General features: G+C 45.1%; 1 protein-coding gene across 3 annotated transcripts; it reads left to right on the top strand.

Annotated features, from left to right (window-relative positions):
- Window positions 1–10: 10 nt before the first annotated feature.
- Window positions 11–8,984, top strand: LOC144101236 (uncharacterized). 3 transcript variants are annotated; one of them, XR_013307964.1, is made up of 5 exons: window positions 12–624; window positions 730–3,881; window positions 4,778–4,939; window positions 5,870–5,937; window positions 7,706–8,984. XR_013307964.1 is itself a non-coding variant. In XM_077634313.1 (2 exons), exons 1-2 carry the CDS (start codon window positions 195–197, stop codon window positions 999–1,001), a joined length of 702 nt encoding a protein of 233 aa, XP_077490439.1. In that variant the 5' UTR covers window positions 11–194; the 3' UTR covers window positions 1,002–4,774. The 3 variants fall into 3 exon arrangements, 1 of the variants encoding a protein (XP_077490439.1); XR_013307965.1 differs by lacking the exon at window positions 5,870–5,937 and having other exon boundaries at window positions 29–624; window positions 7,706–7,879; window positions 7,945–8,983; XM_077634313.1 differs by lacking the exons at window positions 4,778–4,939; window positions 5,870–5,937; window positions 7,706–8,984 and having other exon boundaries at window positions 11–624; window positions 730–4,774.
- The last annotated feature ends 14,464 nt before the right edge of the window (window positions 8,985–23,448 follow it).

Below are 23,448 nucleotides of genomic sequence, written 5' to 3' on the forward strand. Positions count from 1 at the left end.
GTGCCAAAGCCAGCCCGAGCCGAGCCGCAAAAGCAAGCCAAAGCGCCTTTTGCGAAGTGCGCTTGTTGTTTTCAGCTGGGGTGTGTTCTTGTTGCTTTGGCAGCTTTGACATTCTGTGATACTCCTTTTCAAAATTCAAAATACGTGAACGTGTACATTGACTGCCGGGAGTCGGACGGAGCCTAGGAACAGCAATGCCTAATGGTTGTTGTGTGGCGGGCTGTCGTTCGGGGTACAAAGGCAACGACGAGAAAGTGTCGCTTTTCAGTCTTCCTTGTAACCGCGAACGGCGAGAAAAATGGAATTATGCCATTGGACGAAAGGAAAATCCCTGGGTTTCTTACGAGTCGCGGCACTTGCGTGTTTGCGAGAAGCATTTTGACCCCGCGGACATCATTCGGCACGATGTGTGCGTAATGGATGGTGACTCTGTGACCCTGCGGCGCACAAAGCCGCAGTTGAAACCCGACGCTGTGCCTAGGACCACAGAAGTATTTCCAAGGTCCTCATCCCGGCCGAAAGCACGTTCTTGGACACGTGGAAAGCGACGGCGTGTCGCCTCGGATGTCTGCGGAGATGACTTGACCCCGAGCGTCGACTACCCTACTATCGTAGTCAAAAGTGGTAAGCACAAATCTGTCATTTACGTCAGTGCGTCTAAACTTGAAGTCTTAACAACGAAAGAATCTTTTTAAAACGACACCTTTGTAATTTTTTTTTTTTTTTCAGGGGCTGAGCAAAATGCGCGTGTGACCGTCGACAAAGCCTGCCAGACTGTAAAGACGCCGGACAACTCCGAAGTGAAGGAACTGAAATCGCAGCTTCGCTCCACAAAGCGGCAACTCCGCCGGTGCCAGAAGAAGCTCGCCGAAGTCACAGCGCGTGAAAAGGAACTGAGCTGTTTTGTGGACACCTTTCAGAAGCTTACGGACAAAGAGAAGTTAATCCTAGACCAGTGCCTGATGAAGGCACATGCAGAGTCCGCTAAAGCTGCGCAGTAACCGAATTTTTTTCGGAGGTTGCTGCGTTTTCGTGCTTTGCAGGGGCGCCTACATGTTATTTAAGTCAGTCATTTTATTTGAGGCAACAAAGTTGCCTGCATGTGCTGCATTCTGTGTCAGAGGGAAGAATCTTCAAGGATTTAAAAAATCAGCACTGCTTCGCTGGTACATCCATATAGGAATGGTTGTGTAACTTCCTGTTCCTGAACATTCAGTCCATATCCATACCCGTGTTTTGTTGTGAGGTTAAGTATCTTGTGCGTTTTCACACTCTACAGCTACCACAACAGCTCATTTGTGTTTGCTGTGCTGGAGAAAAAGTTACACAAGTAGTTCCTGAGAGAGAATGACAAGGTTTTGCAACAACCTGTCACTTTGTGGGGTTTTTTTTCTTGTAAATGACGAGACACAAAGTGTGGGCTTTTTTCTTTAAAGTGTTCTAATCCTTGACAAGAGAGCAAGGCTTTTTTGACAACTTTAAGGGTGGAAACTACATTTTGTTATTTTACCCGGTCATTCCTTGGTTGCTGCTCACTAATTTGTGCACTTTGTTCCGGTTGGGCTGCCCCTGGCACAATATAGAAAGGTTCCTACTGTGTATTACAAATCTTGCAAATGGTGGTACTGTGGCGAATGCAGCGACATCTCACAACTCAACACAAACCAACTAGATCTGGCCGCCTTCAGTGAATACTTTTTCACATTGTCATCATGAACACAGATGGTAGCAGTGTCGTAATGTGGATTCGTATTAGCTATCAGTGGTGCATCATTCTTGCACCTGTATGAACCCTCTCTGTGTACTCGTTAAAGAGGTAGTGAACAAAAATTTTCCGCCGAAATTTCTGGCCCAAATTGTAGCTGTGGCACTGAGGGTGACCAAAAGAACACTCTTGAAACAGAAATGAGTAGATAGTAATTATTTTAATCATATTTCTCAAACCGCAATACCTAATGGTCGCCAGTGAAAGCTCCCACATTACTGGACGTGACATCAACCTTACCTGTTGCAAGCTATCGCCGGCACAGACCACACGAAAGTGAATTTGTTTGACGCGCTTTTGCGTCGTCGTACAGTCCGTTTTGTTCGTCTTCCTCATGTCCATGTTTCAAGATTCTCTGCCTACATCTCGTGGTTCTATACTTTGGGTGACTACTTGCCTGATTCTGTCCGTATTAGTCAGAAAACCCTATTGGCCACAGTGATGGCGAATTAAAAAGGCAACATTTTGCAGAGACAGTACCAGTAGTGCCATGTCGCTCCTGCCGGACGAATGAGCAGTCAGAGATTCATGAACTGTGCGCGCTGCGCACTGCCAAGCCAGCTTGCCTATGACACTGCTGAGGGTAGGCTTGATGTCGCGCCCGCCGCTTCGTAGGCAAGCGTGCGCTGAGTGAGGCCTGGCGACCACTCACAAAACGCCAAAAACGCTGCCATCTAGTCAAAAATAACCAGAATAATGACTCTATACTTGAGTAATCATATGTTACTCTAAGGAAGCCAACGGGCATGCGTGCGAAGGGCATGGCCATCGCCTGGTGCACGCTTCTGGCTGTACTGGCTGATTTCGGACTGCTGTTGGCCCTACTTTCATTCTGAAGCTTTTCCAAACAAGCCCCACCTTAAGTTACAAATGAAAATCTGGTGCTTTCTCAATATTTCCAGATTTTTAATTCAGTATCTCTTTAAATCTCCACACATCCTTAAGTGCGTCAGGTGGAGGAAGGTGCAGTTTGGAAAAGGGGGTTTAGACTTGCAAATGCAATATTTTAGCCTGTTTTCGGATAAAGGGGCGGCCAGTGTGGTTCTTAAACACATGATCACAATTTCTCACTCGCGGATGGTGATTCTTTGTCTGGAATAACCTTGCAAGGGCTGGCCAATTTTGGCTAATTCATAAATGCTGATCGATCAGTGCGAATTAGTGTGAGAGCACTATTCCAAACTTACCAACCCTGAGCAGGAATCTTGTCTTTTGTTCAAAACTAACTCGAGCTTACCCGAACTACTCGAGTAAGCTCGGGTAAGTTTGGAGAAGCATCGTGCAAGCTGCATCCAATGGCAGGAAGCTCGGCTAAGCATTCAAGCGGCTCATCGAAAACCTCTCATCATAATTTATTTCCATTGTTTGCCATGACCACCCACTCCCTTATGTAATGTCTTGATTGAGACCTTTGAGGAAATAAATGAATGATTGTAAGTTCGGAAGAGTGTTGCGCCTGCTGTAGCCAATGGGAGGAGGGCGTCACGCCACCTAGGCCACGTAACCTTGTGGTGTTATCATAACCTTCCCTGACAGGTGGCATTTAAATTCTGTTGTGTTTTGCTGTGTTGGGTTTTATTTATGGCACATAGGCAGCTAAGGTCATCATGCGCCAGGCTCAAGGTATAGAATAAGTTTCGTGCAGAATGTTTACAAATGAAAAATAATATCGATGGTGTAGATGGCCTAAAATATTGTACTGTCTAGTAATAACATAGGGGAAAAAATTTGGAAAAGGCCAACTGTGAAAGCCTTAAAGTAGGTCAGGTAACCTCAGCGGCTATCCTTGGCTGGGCAAGGATCCTGAGGCTCCCGACCAATCAAAGAAAGACCTCAGCCTTCTTCTTGGTGATAAGAAAATGGGTGAATGTGTATCATACTATAAAGCGAGGCAGTGGTTCAAAATTTAGTTTTTCAAGTGCGCCTGCTTCTTTTAAAAAGCTAAAAATAGAAGGTACGTTAACAATAGCATTATCATCTAGGAGCAGTGTTGGATGAACAGGAATGCATTCATTATAAAATTGAGTAAAATACTTTTTTCTTACTCTTTCCAGTTTCACAAAAGAGAATAAAATGTGGTTAACCGTGAACCCATCTCCGCATTCTTGGCACACAGGTTTGTCTTGTTTTGTTAGTGGGAAGTTGTGTGTAAGGTGCGTGTTGCCTATTCGGAGACGACATAAGATCACTTCCTTGAAACGTTCTTGGTGCACACACGACTTAAATTCACCTAAAACTGGTTTTACCAAGTGTAGTTTATTATTTACTTCATTGTTCCAAGCCGACTGCCATTTTTTCCTTAGTCTCCTTGCTACTAATTTCATGCAATCATTAAACGGTATATTCACTTTTTTTATTTACTTGCCACGAGCTGGCATTTAAATTGATTGGTCACGAGAGGTTGTTTGGGAAAAGCAACATAGGTCGCAAAATCCCTACCAATAGCTGCGATAGAAACAGCCACCTGCCTGTGCAGTGTACATCGCTTATCCGCACTGCTCTGATTGTAGTATGAGGACTCGCCATGATACATGAATATTAATTAGAGACTGACCAATTCTGCATATATGGGCATTGACCCACTAAAGCCATCGTGTCATACCCTTAAGGCGGAGATTGAGTGCACCCTTCAATTGATGAATAACACCTGCTTCGCATGTCTACTCAGTTTAACTACATTAAACCCCTGCCACTTTTTTTCTCTTCATCATTAAGCTTGTAACACACTTTCTGCTAATGTCAAAGCTTCCACAAGGTATAGAAGCACTTCACTATGACTGTTGGGGTTTGTAAAAGTACAAAAGGCAGCAGTCAGGTCACTGGGCACAGCTGAAGCTTGGAATAGCTTACATCATTTTGAACTCATTATAGGAAGTCAGTGCGAGACTTGCTGTTCACATCAGTGGTTATGGGTGCCATTGGTTAAGATAGAGCTAATGAAGGGCTTGGGTGTATCTCCATTGCTTTAGTATGACACCATGTTCCAATATTAAATTTTTCTTCATTTTGCAGCTGTTTGGTGAAAGCACTGGAACTCTACAGAGCTGAACTCCAAAGAGGAAGGTTACGAAAGGCTGCTTGAGTCTTCCGGGGCTTCTAATTCGAGGTTATTGATGAACAGTTTCTGCCACTGACTCGACACAAGTTCAGTGTAGTGGAACAGAGCTTATCACTGTGAGTTAACAGTTCTTGCAAGCTATATGATGGATATCTTGGGTGCTATCTGCCTTTCTCCTCCAGACACTGAAGAAACGATATTGAGTGGCTTCATGCTTGATGCTCACTCGCAAAAGCATCATGGGTCTCTTGTAGTAGTAAGTGTTTAATCAAAAAATATAATAAAAAGGAAGTTAAAAGATTTTTGCTCACCCCGGCATCTGCCATCACTGTATCGGCGGCACCTGAGCTGGGGCAGCGGAAATAAAGGATAGAAGGCAGTATGAAGAAGAGAAACGAAAGAGGTGAGGGGATAAAGGACATAGGGAGTAGTCATATTTACACTATTTACAGAGTCCAAATAAAGTAGTCCAGGTCGTGCGCGCGTACAGTCAAAGAGGAAAAAATAAAAAAACGCGCACAACACTTTGCACACAACAGCTGGGGTGGGGCGCCCAGCTGTTAAGCGTCTGAGGTAGTGCATGGGAAGCATTCCGTCACAGCGCATCACTACCTGGCGCAGAACAGACGGGACGTCAAGCCCGTCTGTTCAAGGAATGCACAGAGGCTCACCATTGTTCGCTCACGGGTGCGCGCACTGCCCTGCGGCCACAGTAGTGTCTTGAGCGAGTCCGGGAGTAGGCCCAGCTCTCTGTAGGCCGCGAGCATATCGCGACGAGCATCAGCGAAGGAGCAGGTGCTCCAATGTCTCCACTGCACCGCATGGGTCTCTTGCAGAAGTCTGGTTTTTGGGATATTTTTGAGAACCATGCCCCCCTGAAGACAAATGCAGTCTGTTTGTTTGCCAACATCTTGTCTCGATAAAATTCACATCTCATTCATCTTTTCAGAGGTATTTGAGCATAGCAAGGCACACTACTGTCTATGCAGCAGTACCTGTTTATTTATCTGATGCTATCGGTAAAATAACCTGGTTGGTCCTTCCAGTTAAAACTTGAGGGAGACGGACCTGAGCAGATTGCAGGAACTCTGAACAAGAGCCCTCAGTAAACCAGGTCAGCAACCTTAGACATCATCCAACTGCTCCCAGATTTAAGAACCAGACTCCATGTTCACAGAGGTTTCAATTAACCCCTCCAGACTGCATTTATCATTTCGACTCAAAACAACTATTTTTTTTACCTGAATATCGTATCTAAGCCTCTAGAGAAAGCCAATCCATTAGCTTTCCAATGGAAAACAATAATGGGCAATTTTTTGCATGCAAACGCAAATTTTCTTACAAATTGTCAAAACACTTGGAAGCTGTAATAATCAAACAACAGGATTTATGATATAAACACCGTAAGGATCATGGAATCATTTGTTGCTCCGAAGATGAATGTGATTCAAAGAAATCCAGGAAAAAAAATTGACTTAAGTACCGGTGGCAAAATCTCCCTGGAAGAAAATGTTGCAACATGTGCTTCGAAGCTGTTTTGAAAAATATTTTTTGCTGCATTCGTCAATTGGTGTAAAAGCACCTTATTTGGAAGGTGAAGGATGGTAAATTCACCTGAAAAGAAGAAATTAGTGTTAGAGCATGCTCTGAGTAAACACAAATTCACATCGTATGCACTTTTGTATGAAGTGCCTTAGCTCTTTCCTTGCCACGAGAAAACAGGCAATTTCAGGGTAGTGTGCATAAAATACTATTTCACCCATAAATTTTAAAATTTTGCTCTGTTGCAGTGCAGTACGGTTTAGTTAATATAGGCCTTTGTTTAATAACAGAGAAAAATCAAGTAATGTATTGCTTACATAAAAGAAATATCCTTAATTGGTAAAATTTGGGAGTAGCACAAAAGTTTGCAAGAATATTATGTATATTCATTAAGGAAAGATGAGAGTAATAAATTCAGAACATACATCTTGGGCATTACTATGTCAGAAACAAGTATTCAAAGTTAAAGAACTCTTCATGCTAAAGATTCTGTTCAGCAATAGAAAAATCAATTGCTTGGCTGCACCACTTCGAGCTACTCCGCAGTGCAGTGTCAAGGCTAGGCTGATGTCGGACCTTTTGGAGAAAACTCGATCCGCTATAGACTGCTGGTGGCACGCATTTGTTCAAAATATGCCCGGTACCTTCAGAGAGGCTTGGAAAGCAGCAGATATCCTTTGCAACAGCAAAAATAAATATTAAAGACAAGCACCTGTCGACAGTCCAGGGTAGGCAGAGCAGTCATCTTTGTCCAAATTAAAATTAGTCGAATGGGCATCACCTTTTCGCATTAAAATTAGACACCTTTTCCACAAAGCTGTTGCTTGCATCTACAAAGTCAAATGTCAATGCTGCGGAATCACGAGAACATCGTTGTTGATGAGCAGAGTCAGTGCGAGAAGAGGATGCCACCTTGAACACCTTGCTCGCCATGATCGCTGCACATCGACAGGCTTTGTGGGGAGTGTAAAAAATACTCGTTGATATGGTTGACAAAAAAAAAAAAAACTGAATGCAAAGCTGAAGTGCTGTTCTGTTACATACTAGATGGTGTTACTCATCCAGAACTGGCATTGACAGGCTTTGTGGGGAGTGTAAAAAATACTCCTTGATATGGTTGACAGGAAAAAAACTGAATGCAAAGCTGAAGTACAGTTCTTCCGTAACATACTGGATGGTGTTACTCATTTAGAACTGGCCCAAACTGCTTTGAATTGGCCATTTAGTGATGTAATTCAGATTGAGCAATTTGAACAGGCACAGTAAGGAAAGAGTTAAAGGGTTAAAGCAGGAAGGTGAGTACTTATTTTTCTGTTTAAACACACCATTTTCTTTTTTAGGCCCAGGTGGACTCAATAGAAGAGGAAAATGTAGTAGCCAGAGAAGAAAGCACTACACTTTGATATAAGACAACCTCGATAGAATGCACGAGCCTCTACACAGCTTCTGCAAAAGAGAGGATGGCCGGAAACTCATGCTGAGCAGCCAAGCATCGTATCCAGCAAGCCACCACAGCGAATCCTGATGGGAAGAGGAGTTTGTAGAGAGAGGGGCATACTCTGTCAATAGTCTCATTCAGTGTTCACAGTCACGAGTGGAAATTTGCAGCGTTTGGGATGAGTTTGCCATGATGCGCTTAGTGTGTGCACACAGACCGATTGTACCATGACAGCAAGAAGCCAGGGGACACTCAAAACAACTAAGTCATGCATACCAGCAGCTTTGGGAACCTGGCCAAGTTTCATTTTCTGTGCCTACTTTACATCTATTTTACTGGCCAGTGTCCCATCACTAACAGAAACTCTAAATTTGAGGTCAACACCTCAGTGCTCTTTTGTTATTTACATTTTAATGTGAGAGCGTTAAGAAGCTCGTGTTGCAGAAAACCCGGTGTTGTTGACCATGAGTGAGAAATCCCCAAAAAAGCAACCTAGGAGGAGGTAGGTAGGTCACCAAGGTCACGTGACTTTGTGGCGTCACCACAGCCTGTCCATCGGATTGTGAGCTAACTACCACCGTGGCAGGTGGCACATAATGATTAGTCATGAGAGATAGCTGGGGAGAGCAACCTGGATCGCACCCGTTCTATCAGTGGCTGCACCTGCCATCGCAGGGCAGTGGCACACCACTGCACCAGGAGTGGTATAAAGACTCCCAGGCATAGGGGTGCGCACCGCGGGAGGGGGGGGTATGCTGCTTTCCCCTCCAGTCATCGAAGAGGGATGATAAGTTTTCCCCATACCTTTACTTTGTCGGACTTGTACGATCATTGTTTATAGCACAGTGTTGTGGTCATGTCGGCTTTTTGACGACACTGGTGGCAGAGGACTCGTGACATGTTGCATTCTAGGAACTGTTTACTTGCCCAGTCACTTTGATGCAATATTTTCAGGTTCTTTTTTTACAGTTAACAAAAGACAAATGTTGTGTCGTATATCTTCTGCGGTTTAGAGAAAACGACAATTCCTTCGGAAGCGCTTTGTTACATTGATGCATTAGTGGTGCAGGGACTGCCTTTCTCTGCTGATGTTACATATGAAAATAAAAACTACTGCTGAATAATATTTTGTATATTTTGCAATTCCATCACACTAAAATAAATGTTTTACAACCATTCCTCACCTTTGCACTGCATTGTGATCGTGGGGGCATCAATAATAATTGGTTTTTGGGGGAAAGGAAATGGCGCAGTATCTGTCATACATCGTTGGACACCTGAACCATGCGGTAAGGGAAGGGATAAAGGAGGGAGTGAAAGAAGAAAGGAAGAAAGAGGTGCCGTAGTGGAGGGCTCCGCAATAGTTTCGACCACCTGGGGATCTTTAACGTGCACTGACATCGCACAGCACACGGGCGCATTAGCGTTTTTCCTCCATAAAAACGCAGCCGCCGCGGTCGGGTTCGAACCCGGGAACTCCGGATCAGTAGTCGAGCGCCCTAACCACTGAGCCAAAATGTGGGGGCATTAGTGGGGGGTTGTTTTTCGGTGGAGGGGGGGGAAGGTGCAGCGGTGAAACTTGGCTCCCCGTAATGCAAAACCCTGTGGACACTTATGCTACCAGGATTCTATGAATGTTATGTTCAGAATGACTAGTTCTGCATATATGGGCAAACCTATTAGCTATTTCTTATATCCCCCCGAGTTTTTCGGAACCAATACGGTGCCTGAAGGACAACTGTGTCTATAACCAGCCCATATCACGCAAAGATGTTGCTTTGGAGCACCTTGAAGGATAGTTTGATAAGCTGCACTAACTGTCAGGAGACTTTAGTTGCCATTGAAACAAAAGGCTACCTGCGAGTGCCATCTGATCAGGTACTTAGTGAAGAATTGCAGATGATTGTCCAAAAAAATGCGTGTTTAGGTACAGACTGACTTTGTGGAACAAGGTAATGGGAATGTTAGATGCACACTTAGTGTGATCTGCGGTAGAAGGGACCCATTTCTGGAATTCCACCAGCAGTTTTTTCACTGCAGAAAAGAAAAAGATAATGCATCACGAGAACTGCCAACCCGGTGGAGGCAGCAGGTTGTCACTAAACTGCTGTCATTAAGCACTCTGCTTCAGTGTGCTCTTTATTGTGTAATTGCTCTATATGACTAATTTTCATTTTTTACTAGATATTGCACATGCGGATCTGAAGGCAGGCAGATTTACAAATAGAGCTAGCAATACTTTGACAAATAAGGCTGTGCTACACATACTATACTGTAATGTGCGCCTAAGCACGCTTTCAATTCTTACTGCAATTAAAAAGTTAACAACACATCTCCCAGTTTTACCTAAATAATGCTTTTGGCAGCCCAATAAAATAATAGGTCAAGCAAATGATGTCAAAAATGCGCTGAAAGCAAATGAAAAAAATACCTGTCTTGCTGTACCTTGTCACAGAACTTAAAGGGGGAGGCGAGAATCATAGATGAAATATTTTATTGTCATGGTGTAAAGCATTGAAATTTATTTGGCATGCCTGTTTGGAAGTCCATAATATTTTGGTTAAATAGAGTATTGGACTTCAATATCCTAAGTAGTTTGATCAAATATTTAGATGCTTCATTGCTACACCAAACTTGCAGACAGCCTGACGTGACAACAAAACATTATAGTAGCCTGAATTTATGTTTTACCTAAATGTTCTGCAAATATTTTTGCAAAAAATGCAGCCTGAGTTGTTTAATGTTATATCCATTCTTGCATTGTGCACTTATTATCGTCATGTCAAACTAATGACAGAGGGAAAAAATGAGAAAGTAATTCAGAAATAAAAAACATCGCTGCATATGGGGCAGTTATCACGGAACGCAATGCAATAAACCACATGTAAATTCATGAAGCTATTGTCATGCTATGCTATGCAAGGCAGTAAGGCTAAAGCATTTTTGAGAATACAGGCATTTTCATGGAGATCTCAAGCCAGTTTCTTTCTACATACGGTCAAAAAATATTTCTAAAGTCACTTCTGGGCTGTTTTCAAAGAAAGTTTTTCGGAATATAATAGAAAGACCTTATAGATATGAAAACTGATCCCTTCTAAAGCTGCCGACTACTTGTCTAACTTTGTACTCGAATTAAGGCATTCTCAACTATAAATACGATACCCAAGTGTCTCTTTCACGGCGTGTCAGAACTTGTTTGCTGTGGAGTCACATTTATTATGTCTGCATGCCGTTCATGGCATGATTTTTCTCAAATTTTCAAAAAAGAAAAAACTTGCTAAAGGATGCCAACCTTCAGCAAACCCGCTTTCACAGTAATGCATTGCTATCATGCACTACGTATTTTTACCGGAGGAGCATAAACAGGTATAAGCGCCCCTGGAATGAGTCATACAAAGCTACTGAGCTGACAGGGTTCAACACGGAGGACACCATTGCCACGTACAATACTTATTTGCCATGATGCGCATACATTCTTTATGTTTATACATGCCACTTCAGTGAGCCCCCATTCGGGGTCAGTGATGCTTAGTACTTCAGCCAAAATAATTCAGATATCACATTATGAGGGCACAGATGTCATTTAATTAAAAGCTCGAATAGCTCACATCAATTCAAAAAACACGCTTGATTGAACTATTGCAAAGTTGTTCAAAAAGCACCTGTACACCCTTCGCTTTCTTGCACCCGAAGGAGCTGCAACACACTTGCACCCGTGCACCATTGAAGGGTGCATCAGTGCTTTAACGGTGCTAATGGGCTCAGTGCATCATCATTATCATCATCAGCCTGACTGCAACCACTGCAGTGCAAAGTCCTCTCCCATGTCTCTCCAATTAACCCTATCCTTTGATAGCTGCGCCCACCCTACGCTTGCAAACTTCTTAATCTCATCCGCCCACCTAACCTTCTGCCACCCCCGGTACGTTTGCCTTCTCATGGAATCCACTCCATTACCCTTAAAGACCAGCAGTTATCTTGCCTTCGCATTACGTGGCCTGCCCAAGCCCATTGCTTCCTCTTGATTTCGACTAGCATGTCATTAACCAGCGTTTGTTCCCTCACTCACTCTGCCCGCGCCAGGTCTCTTCTGTTACACCTATCATCTTTCTTTCCATGGCTCCCTGCTTTGCCCTTAACTTCAGCCGAACCCTTTTCATCAACCTCCACGTTTCTGCATCGTAGGTGAGTACTGGCAAGGTACAGCTGTTGCACACTTTTCTCTTGAGGGATATTGGTAAACTGCCATTCATGATCTGAGAGAACCTGCCACATGCGCTCCACCCCATTCTTATCCTTCTAGTTCTTTCCCTCTCATGATCCAGATCAGCTGTCACTACTCTAAGTAGACGTATTCCTTTACCACTTCCACCTCCTCGCTGCAAATTGTGAACTGCTGTTCTCTTGCTAGACTTGATCAGCACTTTGGTTTTCGGCATGTTAATTTTTAGACCTACCGTTCTGCTCTGCCTGTCTAACTCCTTGATCATGATTTGCAGTTCACCTCCTGAGTGACTCAGCAAAGCAATGTCACTAACGAATCACAAATTGCTAAGGCATCCTCCATTAACTTTTATTCCCAACTGTTCCCAATGCAGGGCTCTGAATACCTCCTGCAAACAGGCACTCAAAGCACTGGCGAGATCGTGCCTCCCTGTCCGACGCTATTCCTTATTGGAATTTTATTGCTGGCTTAATGGAAGACTATGGTAGCTGTGCAGTTGCTATATATATATATATCTTCTAGTATTTTGACATAAGGCTCTTCTACACCCTTATTCCACAATTCCTGCATGACTGTTGAGGTTCCCACTGAGTCGAATGCTTTCTCGTAATCAATGAAGGCTATATATAGGGCCTGGTTATAGTCTGCGCATTTCTCTATCACTTGATTGATAGTGTAAATATGATCTATTGTGGAATATCCTTTACGAAAGCCTGCCCGATTAATTGATTAAAGTCTAACGTTTCCCTGACTCTATTAGCGATTACCTTAGTAAATACCTTGTAGGCAATGGACATTAAACTGATCAGTCTGTAATTTTTCAAAACTTTGGCCTCTCCTTTCTTATGAATTAAGATAATGTTTTGTGTTCTTCCAGGCTTCTGTTATAGTCGAGGTCAAAAGGCATTGCGCGCACAGGGTGGCTAATTTTTCTAGCACAATCTCCCCTCCATCCTTCAACAGATCTATCTGCTGTTACCTCATCCTCACCAGCTGCTTTTCCCTTTTGCATTGCTCTTAAGGCTTTCTTTACTTCCTCTTTGGTTACTGCCGGGATGACACATTGCTGTGCACTACTGTCTCTCAGATTAGCGTTCTGATTACTTTGGCTCTCCTCAAAAAGAAAACAAGAAAAATTAGGGTGTGGAAAAGGTGCCGTCGTAAGTGTTCTATCTTTAAATATGCAATTTTTCTTTTTTACTGTCGGCCATGAAAGTGCGCTCATTGCTCCACCTGCCTTCCGGATGCCATTTTCTTAGCTTTCTCCACATAGCGACCTGCAACGCGACTACTTCTGATCGCCCGCCTTCACACGTACAGTATACCTTCCCCCTTTGTTGCCCTTCCCTCCCTCATTCCAAAATAAATATGCCAGTTTCCGCATCAGTAAAGCTCGGTTGTTACTTAGCCTTGTGTGCGTGTTTTGTTCACTGTGTGGCATTTATTTGTCAGCTGTAGTTTCCTTGAACTATTTTTTTTAAAGCAGAACCTAAGTGTACCCTCCAAATATTTTTTTTTGTTAGTGCGCTAGCACTAAGGCCCTCACTCACAGATTTCGCTGTTTACTTCGTTTATTTGTCGGCTGTAGTTTTGTTGAATTATTCCTTTAAAGCAGAGCTTAAGTGTACCCTCCAATTATTTTTTTTTATTAGTGCGCTAGCACTAAGGCCCTCACTCACAGATTTCGCCTATGTTTGTCTGAAGTCTGCTTCCTTCTGGCAGATGGTCCAGCTGCCATTGTGCGAAGGTGGCAACTTGTCCACCGGGTTGTGGGCAACCTTCTTACATTGCCTGAAGCCTGCTTGATCTTGAAAACTGAGCCTCGATCCGAAACCTAAGTGCTAGCGCAGCTAAATCCTCATTTGGCCCACCCATGCTAAGTCGTTCATTTTTTTTACACGCTTGTTAATACAAGCGCGCGACTTGCTTAAAATTAATTTCGAAGTCAGTGCTTCGTGCGGCTGTTGTCTTGGCCGTGTGTTTAATCTTCACTCTTAGCAGTAGGAAGGCGACTGCACATAACGTAGGAGGGCCATATTTAGCCAGCACTTTCTTCTTTTCCTTTGGTTTTCCTTTCTCGTTGGCAGCGGCCTCCCGTGATGGCTTGACAGAGATGGTCGCCAAACATTGTCGCTCTTCGGCTCCGTTATCGAAGGCAATGAGGCAAAAAGATGAAACCAAAAAGCAAAGCTTAAAAAATACTGCACTTGTGCATGTGTGCAGCCTTCGAGTTCTGTCTGTTCGCGTCAAAATGAGCCCAGAATCTTCCAGACTGAAGATTATAGGCGGCGGCGGCGTGGAGCCCGCTAGCTGGGGCGCTGAATCGCCCTCGCTACGTGGGCTGAGGACGTGAACAGTCACACACTCAACTTGAAGGGGTTGCGAGATATGAGTAGTGAGAGATGGTTGTTCTAGGATAACACGGAACTGCGGATGACATATGAAAGTAAGCGGATCACTTGATGTGGCTGATCAGTACGAAACAGGGTGAGGGCCAGGAGAAGTCCACGAATGGCGGCTGCACAAGAAAAAATCTCCCTTACAGCAAGCAATCCCGCAATGGTGCTTAGATGCCAGCTTGAACCCCGCGAGTTGCTACTGACATTTTTGTGGATCTTTCATGAAGTATATTATCTCTCGCTATTTCAAAGTAAAGTTGGAGGATCTTACATTTTACCACCTCTGGTGAGTGTGTGCTTTGGTCACCCCTCTAGGCGCCTAGGTTTGTTAGCCAGTTGTTACAGACGGGAAGCCCGTATTTATTCAAGGTGAAGTATGCCCACTATAGTTGGCTGGACTGGAAGGGTCCTCTTTCGGTAGCAAAAAAAAAAACATTGTTAAGAGTATATTGCTACTCTGAACTTTTTAAACAATGCACTAACTAATTCGACTCCGTGGCATTTTTCAAGCAACGTTACTAGGTTACCTGTGTTCAAAAAGTGTGAAGGCGAAGAAGTTAGTTCTGCTGATAGACGAAGAAGAGCTTCCACGGTTCACAAACATGTCGGCGGCGCAGGAAGAGGCGCCATATTTCGTCGCGGCAATGGCTGCTTCCCTTGACAGGCATCAAGCTGTGCCCCAACAACTTCGAAGGGCACGGACATGGAGACGGCGGTGACTGCCTCTCAAGATCTATATTGGAGAGTGCTGGACGTGGTCCCCGCCACTGAATCCAGTGCCTCTACCACTGCCACCAGATCGTCCGGTCTCCGTCTCACCAGAGGAGAAGCAACGGCTTCAACGACGTCTCCGAATGGACGTCGTACTGCCTGAAGGTGATGAGACTAGATGTGTCGAGGCTCAAGCCAACCTAGGAACCGTGACACAAGGAGACCTGTCAGTGATCTGGCCCTGTACTAGCTGAAGGCAGGAAGACAAAAAATACCAGAGCCTGCCCAGCAAGAAAACAAGGCTGAGAATGCCTGGACGCTCGGCCACTTCTGCGGTGCTGGACTTTCGACCAAATCCGCGCTCGTTACGTCAGAATCCGCGCTGGTTACGTCAGCAGCGGATTGCTATTGGCTCGCGCGTGTCGGCAGCCGGCTAAAGTGGTTATTTGGGGGAGGGAAGGGGGGAGACACTCATACGGGGTGGGAGGGAAGCGAGGAGGAACGCAGCCCGGTAACTGCCTCCTTGTGCAGGCGGCAGCCGGCGGTGGCGAGTGCGAGGGACCAGCGGAGGAGCGCCGACATTTCAGCGCGCAAAAAGTGACGAGAGGAGAGGGAAAGGCGCGAAGACGCGGAAATTCAAATTTTGAGACAACTCAGCTTCCACAAAACGCATCTGAAAAATTCTTGCTGGAGGATATTTGTGAAGCGGCGTCGTTTAGGATCCTAGGCACATCGCATCTTTGTTGATACCCGCTTTCAAAGCCCCTATAAGACACACACAGAGAGACCGGGCTTCAGTGTAAACAAAGTTTGCTGTCTGATCAGGTCGCAGATGAAATTTGCAAGCCGGGTTTTCATGCTCCAACTCTTTATTTTGGTCCTGAACATTCGCAGACACTCCAAGCTTCAGCAGACGATCGCTACTCCAGCAGCGACAAGACGGAACGAGCGCCGAAAGAAAGGTATCTGAGCTCGATCTGGAGCTGACGGACTTGAGACCCGTCATGGAAAGGCTGCGCAGAAGACAACACGGCCACGGGGAACTGGAGGTACCGTTTGGCGGCCAGCCATGGACAAGCACTGCAGCGCCGAACGCAGAGGCTGCATGCAAAGATGAATGCGCCGGAACAGCAGCGCTCATGGGCAGCACCACCGCTAAAACAGCAGGAAAGCCGCACTGCGTGCGAACAGCTACGAATCTTCGCACTGAAGCTGGCTCTGTGCCACTGCATGCACTAAAAAGGGAAAGGCGACTGTCGCGTACTGTGAAACTGGCAAAGATGGATGCACTGGATGGCTTCGTGCAAACACGAAAAGAGCCGAATTTCGTGTCTGTTGATTCACAAATTTCAATCGACAGCTGATGCCAAATACAACCGGATGACAGCCCAGGAGACAAAAACACAAAAGAAAGCCCCGGACGATCTGCCTGGGATGTCCTTAAATTAAATGCGACGCGTCTAGAAAGAAACAAGCGAAGCCTCCCGAGCAGTCGTCGGGTGAAGCAGGCTACGCGGATGACAGTGCTCATGGTGCACCACACTTGCCAGGCACTGAGGATCCTTGGTTTCGGTGACTGTTGGCTTCCTTAATATGGCGTAATTGGAAGACACGGAAGCGTCCGTAACAGCACTGTAAGGACATAAGCGGTGACGCAATCTTCCCGCCAGAGGTGCAGATAGTCGCGTGCGCACCACCTGCCAGTTGGATCTAGTTATACAAGGCAGGAAAGAAGACTTCGCAGATTTCCGTTGTCTTAACATGAAAGAACATTGCGTTTTTATGCAGCTGCTGCATTTCAAGTCACACTATGATCGATTTACCTTTGTCAGATTCGGATGTCCGAAGTTCATCATTTCTTGCAGAGATCAAGAACAGACGAACCCGCATTGTTACTTCATGTCGCAGTTTTAACGAACGAAAATGCAGTTTCTGCCGACAGTGCATCCAGATCGATGAACAATCTGCTACGCTTCCGAGCCTCCTTCCAGACCACAGCGGCTAGCATGCAGGGAACCATGTCACGATAACATGAAACTCCCGCCCATTTACGCCTTGCCTATACAAAAAGATGTGACACTGATACCAGCACTGCATTCAAATTGCTGATCACCACGAGTGCACCTACGCGAAGGCACAGCCAGAGCCCATTAGCACAGTTCCCACATTCTCACCAGGACCGATCTTCATTAACTTAGGGTTTTAGATCCATCTATCCGGTGCACACGTCTTTCCCTGATGGCGCGGTAAAGGCGCGGTACATCTCTATAAGGTGACAATACCTGGCAGGTGTGTAGACACCTGCCTAGAGTTTTTACAAGTTACTCGTGAAAAAAAGAGCCGCCGTGGTGGCTGAGTGGTTATGGCGCTCGGCTGCTGGCCCGAAAGACGCGGGTTCGATCCCGGCCGCGGTGGTCGAATTTCGATGGAGGCGAAATTCTAGAGGCCCGTGTATTGTGCGATGTCAGTGCACGTTAAAGAACCCCAGGTGGTCGAAATTTCCGGAGCCTTTCACTACGGCGTCTCTCATAGCCTGAGTCGCTTTGGGACGTTAAACCCGATAAACTAAACTAAACTCGTGAAAAAAAGAAAGACCCGCGTACCCTGTATGACCTCGTTTGCACGCAGTTTTCTATTAGTACCTTAGGACCTCCACTGGGATGAGAGGGTGTTGTCGCATTAGGAGTTCAAGAAACCACTGAGGACGGGAGTAACGCAGCACACGGAACAACGAAGCGGTCCTCGTAGACTTCTTTATGTAGCTTAGCTCATTATTTGTTGCCTAACATAATTACTGGACATCGCAAATTTACTTACGCATCGCACCAGGAAAGGCCAGCAGAACTTGTCTTCTTCAACTTCTTCTGCTTCCGCCGCCAGGCACGCGCCCAAGGCAGTGAGCACTGTTCAAGATATGATGTGATTGCCTAAATGAATGAAACCTCGTCTTTGACAATGACATGCTTGAGCTGATAATAAACCTTCGATGCGAATCGCCTGCCCGCAACAGTAGACAAATCACGTGATTGCTTCCGCGCCTGTGTATGCTAGAAGGCTGATAATGATAATAGCTTGGCATAACCCTTTCTAGCGGGCGGGTACGACACTTGTGTCCTAGCCGAAGTAAGAAAAAAAGTTGTGTTGTTGCGCCACCTTTAGGGAAAAACAAAAACTACAGGAACAACAGAAGCTGGGCTTCGTTCGCTATCGACCACAGCGTTCCAGACTGCATGCGTTTGCATTGGGCTCGGGAGCTGCACCTGAGAATATCGTTTAATGTTTGTCAAGGAACACAAGCCAGGCATGCTCTCGAAACTCTAAACACTTCAGAGTCAGATTTATCGCTTTGGTTGCCCTTTGTGTCTTTGCGACACACCGCAGCCAATATTCCCCATTCGTCTTGGGCCTGACGTGCACACAGTCCGAAGAGTATACGGCCTCAATAAATGGTCTTTTGCTGGGCACCGCAAAATCCTACGGTGTTCGCCCATAGTGACGTAGCGCCATCTGGACCTCATTGATCGCGCAAGCCATTTCCTATTTATAAAATTGGTTCTTTTTGCGTCCTCGGGGAATAAAGAACGCCTAAAATGTTCTCGCTTGCTTTAACATGCCGTTTTAACCGGTGGCTGATGCTTCTGGTTCCCAACCCGAATTTCGACGACTTGAATCACCACCCCATGCTAACGGTTTTCGCACCTCATGTATGTTCCTTCCGTCGCGTGAGCTTCGAGGCGGCAGGCTAGCGAATAATACTGAAGAGAGATTCAGGATAGCGTGCCAATCGCGGTGCTAATTAGTGAGAGCGCCCTGGATAAATTACAGAGAGTGCATTACTATCAATTTGAAATTAAGAGATAAATTGGTCCAGGTCATGCAACACAAGCACTCTATTATAGTGACAGAGGGGAAAGAAAACTGTGGCGCATGGTGTCAGAGAAGGCGAAAAGATCTGAAGAGGTAGCGTCACCCCACCTATTGCGCTATTACATTGTTACATTAATATTAGTACACGGATAATGTACTTGGGACAAGAGGTAACGCGGCCCAAGCGCTACGAGCGACGAATGCTCTTTTAAATCTTCTCAAGGGCACAGAGTTGATGTGGTCCCCATTAAAGTACTATGTGTATATCTAAGTGCGCCGAATTTTTGTACGTGTATCACTTCATCCTTATGATCCCCATCTCGAGTACCCTTCGATCTCTAGCTTCTGTTCAGAAGTGTCTCTTCATCCTCGGATGCGTAGCGCAAAAGGCGATGGGTAGGTGATATGCGATGCAGCAACAGTGAGCCCTTGGAGTGCACATGCTTTGCTGTCCGATGGCGTACGCGAACAACCTTTCTAGCGGCATCGCAAGACAATCGAGGAACACTAGGCGACGACCTCATAAGATCGTTCGTCCTCGGCGGCATTGCAACTTTGGATAAAGAACGCGTCCGGATCGGCCAACATCACAAGGAGCTGTGCGCACTGGTCGTCATAAGCTCGCAGCGCAGTACAAACGCATGCTCTTCTGCGGGCACCGGGACCCAAAAAACCAAAACGTTTCTTCTTTCCCGGGTTCGAACCCGACCGCGGTGGCTGCGTTTTTATGGAGGAAAAACGCTAAGGCGCCCGTGTGCTGTGCGATGTCAGTGCACGTTAAAGATCCCCAGGTGGTCGAAATTATTCCGGAGCCAAGCCCTCCACTACGGCACCTTTCTTTCTTCTTTCACTCCCTCCTTTATCCCTTCCCATACGGCGCGGTTCAGGTGTCCAACGATATATGAGACAGATACTGCGCCATTTCCTTCCCCCAAAAAACCAGTTATTTCTTCTTTCACTGCCTCCGAAGACTAGAGGTGTCTCGGCGGAGGGCTCCGGAATAATTTCGACCACCTGGGCATCTTTAACGTGCACTGACATCGCACAGCACGCGGGCGCCTTTGCGTTTCGCCTCCATCGAAACGCGGCCGGCTCGGTCGGATTCGAGCCCGGGTATGCCGGCTTAGTAGCCGAGCGCCCTACCACTGAGCCACCGCGGCAGGTGGCGTTGCTTGAGGGGGAAGGAACTGTGGCCACCAAACTGCACCGGTCATCCGAAATGTGTGTTTCCTTAAGGTTTAACGAATCACACCGCGAGTAGATCGCAGCGAAGTTATTGTCCGTACGTGGCAAGGAGGCACAGAGATAGCAGAGAACTAGGAAAATAAATCTGCCTCACAATTGAAAAAACCGGTACATTCAGCATTGTCCTCTACTCGCTGACAACGGGTGAGCAGCACTTTCGTCGCCACAACGCGGACAATGTGAATGAACATCGGCACCGGAAGCTCATTTATCTCCTCTTGCGCTTTGCGCTGTCGAGAAACTTGGTTCTTGCTGTGTTGTGTAATCAATATTACCCCGAGTATAAAGGCCAATTGTGAGGACAACGTGACCCAGAAAGCCGGATTATTACAGTTCTAATTCAAACAGATTCTAGAACTAAAATTTCTAAATTTCTGCTCTAAACTGAATGAAAAAAAAAAACAGATTTCGCAGGTCGCGGTAAGAATAAGTCGGCTAAAGTTGTGTTGGGTGTAATAGCGCATAGGCAACTAAGGCTATCATGAGCCAAGCTCAAGGTATAAAAAATTGTTTTGTGAAGATTTTTACAAAGATCAAAAAATGGCGGTGTAGAAAGCTTAAAAAGTTATTTCCTTCTACCTAGTATTGAGAGCAAAACAATATTGATAAATGGCTAATATTAAATGTTTCGGAGGAGGTCGGGTAACCTCATCAGCCGTCCTTGGCTGTGCAAGGACTGGAAGTCCCCAATCAATTATATAAAAACCTTAGCCCTTTTCTCGGGAATGAGAAAGTGGCTGAGGTGCATCAGGCGAAGCACTGGGTCATGTTTTACGTCTTTCTTAAGAATACGAACTCTAAAAACGCAGTACATATCGACAATTGCATTTTCACCTAAGAGCAGTGCTGGGTGAAAAGGGATGCAATGGTTATAGAATGGAGAAAAGCACTCTTTCCTTAGCTCTTCCAGTTGCGAGCATGAAAATAAAATGTGATTAACTGTAAGTTGATCTCCACATGTACAAACTGGTTTCTTTTTTCGTAAGCAGAAAGTTGTGTGTAATGTGTGTGTGGCCTATACAGAGATGGAAGATAAGGACCTCCTTGAAACGTCTTTGGTGCACAGATGACTTCCATTGGCCTAAATATGGTGTTATTAGGTGTATTTTGTTATTTATTTCGTTGTTCCATGTGGACTGCTATTTTTTCCTTGCATTATAATGTAGAAATTTTATGCAATCTTAGTCAGGCATATTTACATTTTTAATTTGCTTGCCACAAGCTTGAGCAGCGCACAAATCTGCTCTTTCGTTGCCTTTTATGCCGACATGACTAGGTACCCAGCAGAGTCTTTAGTTTTGTCCTTGAGCTATGACTGTTGTAATGTTGTGCATGAGGTCGCCAAGCAGTGGAGGTATTGCATTTCTAGTACGAAGGGCTGTAAGCACACTTAGCGAGTCTGTGTAAATAGTGCTGTTGGCAAGGTTCTCCTTTACTATTTTTTGTATGGCTACACAGATGGCGTAGCATTCGGCAGTGAAGATGGATGCACACTGTGGAAGTCATACTATTTTATTCAAATTCCCTTGTACTATTACGCTTCCAACTTACGCCTCTGTTTTTGACCCATATAATATGCTGCGAAAGTACCTCATTTTTCGTCGAGTGTATGAAATTCTTGCATTATAGCTTCTTCTGCAATTTGTTTTTTGCGAAACTGCGTGAGAGTGAAATCACAGATTTCAGAGAATTACCATGGTGCCAGTGGACCTCGCCTTCGAGCAATGCTTGGCAAATATGTCTAGTACACCGAGGTTCTGGCACATCTCTTCAAATCACAAGAACAGTGGCCTTGTAGCTTGCACTTTATTGTTAAAGAGTATTCTAGATGGGCACTTTGTAGCGATGTGGTAACAAACATGTTTGTGAAGTGAACACATTTTAAAAATGTACGAGCATGTGAGCATGGCTCTTCTGCCTGTAAGTGATGGTTCATTGGCTTCTACATACAGACTATTTATGGGTGAAGTCCTGTATGCACCAGTAGAAAGACGCACGCCGAAATTATGTACTGGATCCAGTCGCTTAAGGTACAATGTTCTCGCTGTTCCATAAACCATACAACCATAATCTAAGGCAGAGCGTACTGCAGAGCGATAAATTTGTAACATACATTTCCTATCGGAGCCCAGTGTTTTCGTGAGAGTATCTTTAGTATATTCAGGGATTTAGAAGCTTCTTTTTGAGGGTGCTTTTGTGTGGCGGGAAAGTGAGTTTTTATCAAAAGTTATTCCCAAAAATTTGTGCTCAACTTTTATTGGTATTGTAACTTCTTTCAGATAAAGGATGGGATCAGTGTGCAGTCCTCATTTCAGCGAGAACAGAGCAGCTGCTGACTTTTGCGTGGAAAATTTGAAACCATTTTCATCTGCCCATGTTGTTAGTTAGTTTACGGTCAGTTGTATTTGTCTTTCGCATGTTATGTTTAGAATGCGCAGGTTATTTGTAGATCATCGACATAGACTGAGTACATGATGGACTTGGGGATAATTTTAACTATGGAATTCATTTTTGTAACAAAGAGGGTCATGCTGAATGTACACCCCTTAGTTACTCCATTTTTCTGAATGAATTTTCTTGAGCTTGTCGAGCCTAAGCGTACGTGGAAAGAACAGTTTGAAAGGAAGTCATTGAGGCAGGTTAATATCCTACAGCGGATAACTAGGTCGCCTAGGTCGCGGAGGATCCCAAACCTCCAAGTTGTATCATATGCTTTCTCCATATCGAAGAACACGGCGAGAAAGTCCTGTTTGTGTATAAACGCTTCTCTAATTGGATGGTGTGTTGAAAAAGATGGTGTGTTGAAGAGCATGCCTTTTTAAAACCGCATTGATGGACGTTAAGAAGTTCGCGGGATTCAAGGACATATGTTAGTCTTATATTGAGGATACTTTCGAATGATTTGGCGAGGTAGCTTGTAAGTGCTGTTGGCCTATAGCTTTCAGGAGAAGTTGTTGGTTTTCAGGTTTCAGGAATGGCACTATGACGGCTCTTTTCCACTCCTGAGGCATTCTTCCTTCTATGAATATTTCTTTAAAGAAACTCAGGAGTGCCTCTACGGCAGGCTGGGAAAGATGGACAAGCATTTGATAGTGTATCTGGTCGGGTCCTGGAGCAGTTTTTTTTTCCGGAAGACAGTACTCTATTGATTTCTTGGAGAGTAATCAAATGGTTGTATTCTTGCTTTGCGCCTCCACT

Source organism: Amblyomma americanum, chromosome 8 (genome assembly GCF_052857255.1).
Source record: "Amblyomma americanum isolate KBUSLIRL-KWMA chromosome 8, ASM5285725v1, whole genome shotgun sequence".
Classification (NCBI taxonomy): domain Eukaryota; kingdom Metazoa; phylum Arthropoda; class Arachnida; order Ixodida; family Ixodidae; genus Amblyomma; species Amblyomma americanum.

What these genes read in the sequence shown, in the direction of transcription:
- LOC144101236 (XM_077634313.1), top strand. Translation starts at nt 195, where the DNA reads ATGCCTAATGGTTGTTGTGTGGCGGGCTGTCGTTCGGGGTACAAAGGC. An exon ending in TACTATCGTAGTCAAAAGTG is followed by an intron (nt 625 to 729) that starts GTAAGCACAAAT and finishes TTTTTTTTTCAG; the next exon opens with GGGCTGAGCAAAATGCGCGT.